The sequence below is a fragment of the Arachis duranensis genome, chromosome 8, assembly GCF_000817695.3.
Source record: "Arachis duranensis cultivar V14167 chromosome 8, aradu.V14167.gnm2.J7QH, whole genome shotgun sequence".
Taxonomy (NCBI): Eukaryota; Viridiplantae; Streptophyta; class Magnoliopsida; order Fabales; family Fabaceae; genus Arachis; species Arachis duranensis.
Window position 1 is genome coordinate 2,709,966 of NC_029779.3, and position 10,639 is coordinate 2,720,604.

Consider the following 10,639-nt stretch of genomic DNA (forward strand, 5'->3'; position numbering starts at 1 on the left):
TTAAGTATATAAGGACTGACAACGGGCTAGATTTTACTCTAAAATCCTTTTTTGCATCAATTGGAATTTTACACCAGACTTCTTATGTAGAAACACCAGAGCAAAAAGGGATTGTAGAGAGAAAATACCAACACATTTTAGGTGTTGCTAGAGTACTGCTATTTCAATCTGAAATTTTACATTAGTTTTGGCAATACGCAGTTGCTCACGCCATTCACCTAATTAATAGGCTGCCCAGCACTAACCTGAATAATGCTAGTCCTTACAAGCTTTTGTATGGTAACTTACCTGACCTTTCATATTTAAGAGTACTTGGTTCTCTTGCATATACCTCTACATTAACAAATTCAAGAACAAAATTAGACCCAAGGGCCAGAAAAAACAGCTTTTCTCGGTTTTAAATTAGGAACAAAGGGTTTTCGACTTATTGATTTAAAATCAAAGGAAATTTTCATATCCAAAAATGTAACTTTTTATGAAACTCATTTTCCATTTTTACATTCTACTAGTACTGACATTTCTGTGGTACCCACTCGTACTCCACAATGCATTGATCTTTTTCAATATGATACACCATCCACACATCATTTGCAATCACTCACACATACCACACTCACAGATTCAGCTAAACATTTCTCAAGCTCAATGCACTCACCAATTTCCTCACACACTATTGTACCCATTACCACACTACACATTAATAATGCACCTGCATCACAACACTCTAACATCACACATGACTGCATTACAAAAAAATATGAAAGAGTCAAGAAATCGCCTGCTTATTTAAAAGACTATTATTGTATGACAACCCACACAGCTTACTCTAGCAACTTTTCCAACTCTAACTCTTTATATCCTATCTCACAACACTTGTCATATGATAAACTAACCCCAAAATATAAGTCACTTTCTCTAGCCATCACCTCAAATCCAGAACCTAGCACTTATGAGGAAGCGACTGCACATGAATGTTAGAGAAAGGCAATACAAGATGAATTGACAGCTCTAGATCAGAACAAAACTTGGTGTCTCACTGAACTCTCAAAAGATAAGAAGGTTGTGGGTTGCAAATGGGTTTTTCGGGTAAAATTCAATCCTAATGGCACCATAGAGAGGCACAAAGCGAGAATAGTTGCAAAAGGATTCACTCAAGTGCAAGGAGTAGATTATGGTGATACTTTTAGTCCAGTTGTCAAAATGACTACCCTACGAGTAATGTTAGCATTAGCAGCGGCAAAGAAATGGCATTTGAAACAGTTGGACATCAACACTGCCTTCCTTCATGGAGATTTGGACAAGGAAGTTTATATGAAGATACCACCCAATTTGGTTGTGTCACAACCAGGTTTGGTTTGTAAATTGCAAAAGTCTCTATATGGGCTTAAGCAAGCAAGTAGGCAATGGAACATTAAGTTCACCACTCTTGTGGATACTGGTTATAAGCAGTTTTTTTATGACCATTCACTCTTCATCAAGAAACAATCGGAAAGCTTCACTTCCATTCTAATATATGGTGATGACTTGGTTTTAACCGAGAATGAGATTGGCAAAATCAATTCCATCAAGCAAAATTTGGATGACAAATTCAAAATAAAGGATCTTGCTGATCTCAAATACTTCTTGGGAATAGAAGTAGCACGCTCTAACTCTGGAATTCACATTTATCAGCGAAGTACACCATGGACCTTCTCAGAGATTTTAGTTATCTAGATTGCAAGCCTCTCTCTACCCCCATTTGATTATAGTAAAAAACTCTTAAAGGAATCAGGTACCATTTTAACAGACAACACTGTTTACAGACAGCTCATCAGCCAATTCCTTTACCTCACAAACACTAGATCCGATATCTCTTATGCTGTGGGACGTTTGAGCCAATTTTTGGACTGTGTAACCACTTCTCACCTACAGGATGCTTTTCGCGTACTTCGATATTTAAAAGGCCGAACTGCAACTGGTCTTTTCTTCTCCTCTACTTCTAATCTGCATCTCACTGGATTTGCCGACACTGACTGCGCTACTTGTGTCGATACTCGTCGCTCCATTTCCAGTTATTGCTTCATACTTGGGAACTCTCTCATTAACTGGAAGAGTAAGAAGCACAGTTGCCAAGTAAGCTGAATATAGGTCTCTTGCCGTTGCCACTTATGAAGCTAGTTGGTTATCTTTTTTAATGGATTTTATTGGTTTGCCACTTCAAAAATCTATCACTCTATTCTGTGACAATCAGTCAGCCATTCACATTGCCAATAATCCCATCTTTCGTAAAAGAACCAAATACATTGAAGTGAACTGTCACATTGTTCGTGAAAAGTATTTGTCTGGTCTCATTCATCTTATGTCAGTTCGTTCCAAAGATCAACTTGCTGATTTTCTTATCAAAGCTTTGCCACCAGGTCCTTTTCTTGCTAATGCTTCCAAGTTAGGATTGTTAGATTTACACAATTCTAGCTTGCGGGAGGGTGTTACCTAGATTATTTTTTTATCAATAATAGGCTTACCATTGTAATTATTTTTTAGTGAGAGTACATAAAGAGTACATAGTATATAAGGTGTAATAACTCAACAAATATTTTCTAAGGGAATTTTTCATTCTCTTCAACAATGAGAAGAACTTATTTTTCTCTCTCTCTTAATCCCTTCTGGGTCATCAAACCATCAACATCACAGCTTGAACAGTTTAGAGCATGAGATTTTCTTCAAATATCTCAACTGTAAATCTATAAAAAAAAAAGAAAAAAAACAAAAATATTAAATCAATAAGTCAACCAAATTACAAAACAAAAAGATTCTAACCGACTAATATTCAAATCCCAAATCCAACAAAAGTAGTTGAGCATCTGTCAGCAATAATACTTATCTTATATTTTCATTTTCTCACTGACCTTGTTAGTCAGTCGGTTGCAAAATGATTAGAAATGCCCATATTTCTAGCATATTTCTAGCATGCACGACCAACATCGCATCCTCCACTTTGTCTATCACCACCATGTCGACTATAACCACCGCTTACTGGGACTGCCGCTGCCTTAGACTCCTACACCACCATAGCTGTTGTCGCCGCCACCTTATCTACTACTCCTATTGTCCTTTCTACTGCGACGACTCCCCTGAAGGTTGGAGCCATCAGGTACTGCCATCAACCATCTTGGTGCAAAAAAAATATACCCTATAATCTCCACCTTCAAGTCAAAATATCAGAAAAAAATTGAAGAAAAATAGAATTAGAGAATTGAGAGGATAATTGAAGAATAGGAGAAAAATATATCCTTTTTAGCTGTGATTCAAATTTTAAATTTTAAATTTCACCTTCTTAGTACTTGTTAGGTGAAGAAAATAAATGTTAAAGTAAAGAATGAAATAAAAGTAAATGAGAATAAAGGAAACAGGTACAAAAAGAAAAAGAAAATTAATTGAGAATGAGAGAAAGCATAAAACTTGAATAATTGAGGGAATGAAAAAATAGTGATGCAGAATAAATGAGAGAATAAAAAATCATAGATAATATAATTTGCAGATAGAACACCATAATTAACCCAATTTTAAAGTTCTCTCCTTTAAAACACGTTGAAATTTTACTACCTAACAATTCTCTATTAATAGTTTAGTATTAGATTAGATTTAAAAACAAATAAAATAATAATTAACATACTGATATATATTATATTAGAAAATCTATTAAACCATATTAAATTATCAAATTTCTTTTAATGTGGGCGCCCACGTTTGTATACAGTATACTTTAGATCGATTGCTTTCAGATTCAAAATCTCTGATTAGTATATAATATTTTATTTTCTATTATTATAATTAGTTGTCTGTCTCCTCACATTTAGTTTCCCATGAAGTTGTTGAGCTGATTTCGAAGTACTTCTTATTATTCCTGTCGTGCAACCTACTTCTTTTCGTTGGCATGATTCCAATTCTAGATCATTCACTACATATTTTTCTTGCTTATAAATATAAGGAACATAGCAATATCTGAGTTATTCTCCTTGCATTGTTGGGGTTCTCCGCTATTACTATTAATTGCACAAAAGCAATATTATAATTGGTGATACATATTCTATGATAAGATATGTGGAAGTGAATTGGAGCAATGAACTCTGATTTGTATGTGTGGGGATCAGACTTGTGTATGTTTGAAGCAATTATGTATGGAAAATTGGAAATCACACAGAAAATATCCCAGTACATGTTTTATTATGTTAAAAAAATGAGATACATGAACCTTCCTAGCGCTGTGTTTGCTGGACTAATAAATGATGATAAAATTTGAGCATATCATATAATATTTAATATTTCATATACAAGCATGAATTATGCTCCAAGTATATAGCTCTCTCTCTCTCTCTCTCGCTCTCTCTCTCTCTCTCTATATATATATATAATGTTATTGGGCTCACGAATCACACAATTGAGCATTAGCGAATTAAAGGAGAAATAATATGGAGGCACTACAGTGCAGGAACAATAATAATAGTAATACTAATAAGATTATTGTGGTGTTTCTTTCTTATTGGGTTTTGTTGCTGGGTGTTTATTGTTACAGAGCAGATGGTATAATTAAGATGCCAAGGAACGCAACGGTGACAGGAATGATATTATTTGGTGACTCAATAGTGGACACAGGAAATAACAATGAGGTAGCAACATTGGCTAAGTGCAATTTCCTTCCATATGGAAGGGACTTTCTTGGCGGGAAACCAACGGGAAGGTTCTCCAATGGCAAAGTCCCAACTGACTTTATAGGTAATTGGTTAACTTATGAAGAATGCTTTCTAGGTTCATTTGATTTAGTTAAAAAATATAACCGTAAATATGTTAAATTATTTAACTATTTTTATCTATTATCTCCACATAAAAATAATTAGGTGAGATATTGTTCATATAAAAATAATAGCTGACAGTTTTATTTTAGTCACCAAAACTTATATACTTTCATAAAACAAAAAGAAACAAAAATGTAATTTAATTTGAATATACTAATAATATAGAATTATTTTACACTTTTATCTATTCTATACTAATCAAATATGTTGTATACACAGTCCTTGGACGATTGGCCCTCCTATATATCAATATTGAATATAAAATCGTTTAAATGAATCAAATTCATAGGTCAATCTGTTTACTTACTCAAATGGGTGGTTTTTATCTTTAAAATTAGACCTTTTAAACTTAAAAATTAATTATTTATATAAAATAATATATATAAATATACACAAATACATCATGAATAATTTGGTACTTGACTTTTACTGTGTATATAACATTTTTCAAGAACAAAATACATAAGATGTAAAACTATACTCATGTTCTTTTAGATTATTCTTCTAAAAGAATTGATAAAAGGTAAATCTTTTAGGCTAAATAGGTAGAGTCTGATCTACCTGAAAAAGTAATGGATCAAATGGGCTATCTCCCAAGTTAGACGGCTGTCCGTTTAAATATTTTTTTTGTATTTTACAAAAAAAAATAAATACTTTTATTTTCAATATTTTTTCTTGACCTAATCTAAAGATTTGACTCATTAAAAAAATTATTTGCCTAAAAGTGATATTTTTTCAAAAATTTTTTAGCTTAAATTTCTTTTTCAACAATAAAAATAAAAAAAATCTAAAGATCCAACTTTATATACAGCTAAGCAATCAATTTTTTAAAAAATTTTAATTTTTAGATTTAAAAAAATAATTTTATGCTAAAAAAACACGCGTCCTCCCACTCTTTTACTTCTCTTTTTTTCTCCTTCCGCATCTCTTCCGTATCTCTCCTTCCACATCGCCTCCTCATCAGCGTCGGCCTCTCCATCAGTGTCGTCTCTCCCTCAGCTTCTTCTTCTTCTCTGGCTCACCTTTAAAAGTTCTTATACAAGATTTTGGATATTTCTTTTTGTTACGTTTCAGATGTTTTTTTTGGTTGGATTTTGATGAGTATTTTTTTATAATAATTTTGGATGTTTTTTCATTTACTTTTAGATGCTTTTATATTTTAGATGTTTTTTTTTTAAATAAAAAATCCAAAAAATTAAAACATGATACTTTATAATAATTTTGAATGTTTCTTTTTATTTAATTTTAAATGTTTGTTTTATTTTATTTTAGATGTTTTTTTTCTTTTAGTTTTGGATGTTTCTTTTTAAAATCTAGATGAGAATGACAAGAGGTTAACAACGTCGGAGAGAGGCGCATAAAAAAGGGGACAATGGCGCAACGGAGGAAAACAATGGTGCTGGGGAGAGAAGTGAATGCACAACAAAGAGAAGCAAAGACATGGTGGAGGGAAGTGCACACACGGCTGAAGGAAGCGCATCTACCGCGGAGAGAAACGTTGTTGAATGAGGCATTTTTTTGGGGGAAGAAAGATGTGAGAAAAGAAAGCGAAAGAATTAGGGTTTTAGATGGTTTTTGTTATGATAATAAAATTGACGTTTTGAAATAAATTGCAAGTTATTTTTAGTATTTTCTAGACGTTTTTGCAACCAACTAATAATTAACTATAGTTGATATCCTAGTTAATTACCTAGCAAGATTGAAAATTAAAATACAAACTAATCAACCCATTTAGTCCGTTGGCCTTAACGTAACCAACCGCAAAGACTTAAAAGTTTGAAGCTCGTAAAAAAAATTAACGAATGTTATAACCTACAGATTGAGTCTAAATGGATCGAGTAAACCCGTTTGACAACTCTGATTAAATATTATTTTAGTTCTTATCTCTAATAACTCCCTCTAAGACTCCACAAGAGTTGATCACATTGATTTTGTGATTCACTATTGTCTTGTTTGATAGTTCAGCCGAAGAGTTGGGAATAAAAATGCCGATACCATCGTATATGTCTGTAAGTTTGCCGGCCGCGGATCTTCTTACCGGAGTCAACTTCGCTTCCGGTGGCTCTGGTTACGATCCTTTGACTCCAAAACTTCTGGTACATTAATTAGTAGGTGTATTTATTTACATGCATGCATTTCAATAAATCCGATCCATACCTCTTAATTCATATAATGCATATGCATTAGTCTGTGATACCATTATCCGAGCAACTGGAGCAATTCAAAGAGTACATTGGAAAACTGAAAGCAAATTTTGGAGAGGAAAGAACCAACTTCATCTTGTCAAAAAGTGTAGTACTTGTGGTAGCCAGCAGCAACGACATTTCCAACTCTTATTTCGCAACAGGAATCAGGAAAGCGCAATATGATATTAACTCCTACACTGATATGTTGGTCCAAATTGCCTCTTCTTTCATTATGGTAATAAATCAATAATAATCTCACTAGTCACTAGCTAGCTCCTCTCATGAATATTATCATGAACTTTTATTATTATTTATTTAATTTGTTGAAAGTTAAATAATGAAAGGAAATATATAAGTTGGGAGCAAGAAGAATCGGAGTATTTAATGCACCCCCAATAGGATGCTTGCCATTTCAGCGAACTCTATTTGGAGGTACAGAGAGAAAGTGCTCGCAGGAAGTCAACGATGCATCAAAGTTGTTCAATGCTAAATTATCTTCAGTCATGAACTCCCTGAGACATAGTCTCACTCAAGCCAAGCTGGTAGATATGGATGTTTACAATCCTTTGCTTCATATTATTGAAAATCCATCCGAATATGGTATTACAAATTAAAGACGTATATTTAATTTATACATACATTTCTTTATTATTATATTCTAAATGTTTCATTTCATTGATTTAATTCAGGGTTTGAAGTTGTGGACAGGGGATGCTGTGGCACGGGGACCGTAGAGGCGGCTATACTATGTAACCCTTTGGATCTGCAAATCTGCAATGACGATTCTAAATATGTATTTTGGGACAGTTTTCATCCCACACAAAGGACCTACCAGATTCTTGTGAGTCAAGTCCTAAATAAATATGTAAACAACTTTTGATTTGAGTAATATGTAAAATTATGAATGTTAAGCTAAGTAAGACAATTTTGGATTATTGTCTCCCTCGCAGTACGGTACCTTGATATATAGTTAGTTGTAAATGAAGTGCAAATAAATAATGGAACAAGGCACACATAAGAAGTTGCATTTATTCATATTACTGGCTTTTAAGCACTAGCTACTTAATTAGTCAATACAAATGGACTTTGAACACTATATTTGCCATCACTCCAAGTAATGGATCCAAACTGATCTCCATTCAACGACTTCGAACTTGAACTCAAGCTGAAGCTAACTTGGTAGCTTAGTGTTTTACTACTTTCCGTGAATTCAAGTTTTTCTGGAATTAACTTAACATTTATCCCACTGGGAGCATCCACAACAGAGGAGTAGGTTGTTTCATCGTCTTCACCAACATTTGTCACTGTTCTATTCACATTCACTGCTCCTCCACCTTTGAGGTTGGAGACTACTATGGAAGGGTAATTGATGTTGGAAATTTGATAAGGGCTCAAATCCTTTGGGCAATTGAAGCTTTCAGGGACAGTTTTGGAGATGATTTTAATGGTGGTCACGTTAAGCCCAATGTAACACAAGAAGTTCAAGTAGTCAATGGTGGTGGTTTCGTAAACTAGCCCTGGTTGCAACGGTTCAGATGTCGTAATTTCCCCTGCTCCATAGTCATAAGGTGTGGCTACTGACCCTGAATCCGTTGTCAATAAAGCCTTCATATTGTTGTTCTGAATTGCTGCATTTAGAAAGACGATTAAGGAGTGCATTACATTAGAAAGTAATCGTTAACTGATTCATTAACCTACCTGAAGTCATTATGGCTGACTTAATAGCAGAGGGAGTCCAAGTGGGGTTACGAGATTTAACGTTGGCTGCGAGGCCTGAAACATGAGGGCATGCCATGGAAGTCCCTGAAAGGACTTTGTATGCTGAGGGCTTTTGTCCTTGTGGGACATCATCGTCTGCGCCGTTGCCAAGCCATGCCGCAAGAATGTTAACTCCCGGTGCTGCAACATCAGGCTACAACGCAGAAATAGCCTTCAGAGAACCATATATAAACGTATTATTGGCGGCTTAATTAAAAACAATTACCTTTAGAATATTACTTGAAAGTGTTGCAGGGCCTCTTGCAGAGAAGTATCCCACCACGGGTGCAGGCTTATACTTAATGACTGAAACTGTTGGCAGAATTGTTGCCATTGGTTTGCTTCATACACATGATAAAATTAATAAATTCATGATCATAGTAAAATTATAAAGATGGATGCGAGATTGATTTAATTTACCTAGTGGAATTGAGATACTGAAATATTGGGGCGCCATCTTTTGGACTTACAGTGGTAGCTGGAAAGTTCCCAAAAAATTGTGTCACAGATCCACCTTGGTCAGTGACATGAACCATGCCTAATCCTCCCGCTTGTGACACTTGGAAAGCCTTTTCGGTAGTTGAATAAGTATCGTTTTGCCCATCGCAAAACACGATCTTCCCTTTCACCTTTGTTCCATCTAACGCATTTGGGTGGCATTGCCTGCATGCGTTTCACAAATTAAAGTAATACAAGGGAGTTTATTCAATTCACTGCTTGCTAGAATTTGCATGCATGCGTACCTTGCGTCAGAAACCGTGGCACTGCTTGTCTTGGCAGACTCGCCATTTATGAATGGAAAATCCGGTGTCTTTGAAAGCGGAGAGAAATTTATAGCATTTCCCTGAAATTTAGTAACTTCCATTCATCACCAGTTCGCCACATATATCAGTAGACACTAGTCCTTAGTTAAACCTCTATAGTAACCTACTGTTTCATCGTGAATTCACTAATTTCAAGGGGAATACTCACATATATATGAAGATACCGTTAGATGATTTAGTAAAACATATTCAATCAAACATGTCAAACTATTAGCTTCATGCGGGTATATCATCATTAAAAATACTAATAAAGCGACCTAAAAATAAATATAAAGAATTTTATTTAATTTGGAGAGTTAACAATAACAATGGTTATTAGTTGTTATTATTACAAAGCAGTATCCAGACAGAAAAGAAAAAAGGTAATGGAGATTAAAGGTTGAAATTAAAAGTGAAGAAGGAAGAGAATATACAGAAAAAAAAAAAAGTTGCTACATCAATTGGTACCTGGACCACTTTGTTGTCACCCAACACAAGGTTAGACTCAAACTCCCGATCGATGGTGGTGGCTGCAACCGTTAAAATCCATGGCGCGTCGTTCACGACAGTTTTCGACGACGGCCCATCATTTCCGGCGGCGCAAACCACCACGATCCCGCGCTCCACCGCGTGGAACGATCCGATGGCAATGGGATCTGATGTGAGGTCTGGTCGGAGCACTGACGGCGATCCAAGTGAGAGAGACAGTACGTCGACGCCGTCGTTGATTGCATCGTCAAAGCCGGCGAGGATGGCGGAGCCCCGGCACCCGAAGTTGGTGCACACTCTGTACATTGCCAATCGGGATTGTGGGGAGCCACCGACGGCAGTCCCCTCCGCCAGACCATAGAAGGATACATTTGCGACGTTGACACCCGCCGCCGTGGACGAGACGTGAGTCCCATGGCCATTGGAATCCCTTGCTGTGTTATCCCCGTCATTACCCGCATTAGGGTCTGCATAATACCTCGCTCCAATTATCTTCCTGCTCAAAATGAAAACCACGCCTTTATTATTATTATTATTATTATTATTATTATTATTATTATTATTATTATTA

The 10,639-nt window shown here is 35.3% G+C and overlaps 2 protein-coding genes across 2 annotated transcripts in view; one reads left to right on the forward strand and one right to left on the reverse strand.

The window, feature by feature from the left end:
• The first annotated feature begins 4,448 nt into the window (after positions 1–4,448).
• Positions 4,449–8,055, forward strand: LOC107460126 (GDSL esterase/lipase At3g14820-like). Its single transcript, XM_021128514.2, has 5 exons — positions 4,449–4,752; positions 6,798–6,928; positions 7,020–7,253; positions 7,363–7,618; positions 7,708–8,055. Exons 1-5 carry the CDS (start codon positions 4,449–4,451, stop codon positions 7,896–7,898), a joined length of 1,116 nt encoding a protein of 371 aa, XP_020984173.2. The 3' UTR covers positions 7,899–8,055.
• Positions 8,034–10,639, reverse strand: part of LOC107460146 (CO(2)-response secreted protease) — a 7,455-nt gene continuing 4,849 nt past the window's right edge. The window contains exons 4-9 of the mRNA XM_016078474.3: positions 10,048–10,564; positions 9,520–9,620; positions 9,197–9,439; positions 9,003–9,117; positions 8,717–8,930; positions 8,034–8,646 (exon numbers count right to left, since the gene is read on the reverse strand). Coding sequence (XP_015933960.1) covers positions 8,081–8,646; positions 8,717–8,930; positions 9,003–9,117; positions 9,197–9,439; positions 9,520–9,620; positions 10,048–10,564 — 1,756 coding nt within the window. The 3' untranslated portion in view covers positions 8,034–8,080. The remainder of the gene's footprint in view (positions 8,647–8,716; positions 8,931–9,002; positions 9,118–9,196; positions 9,440–9,519; positions 9,621–10,047; positions 10,565–10,639) is intronic.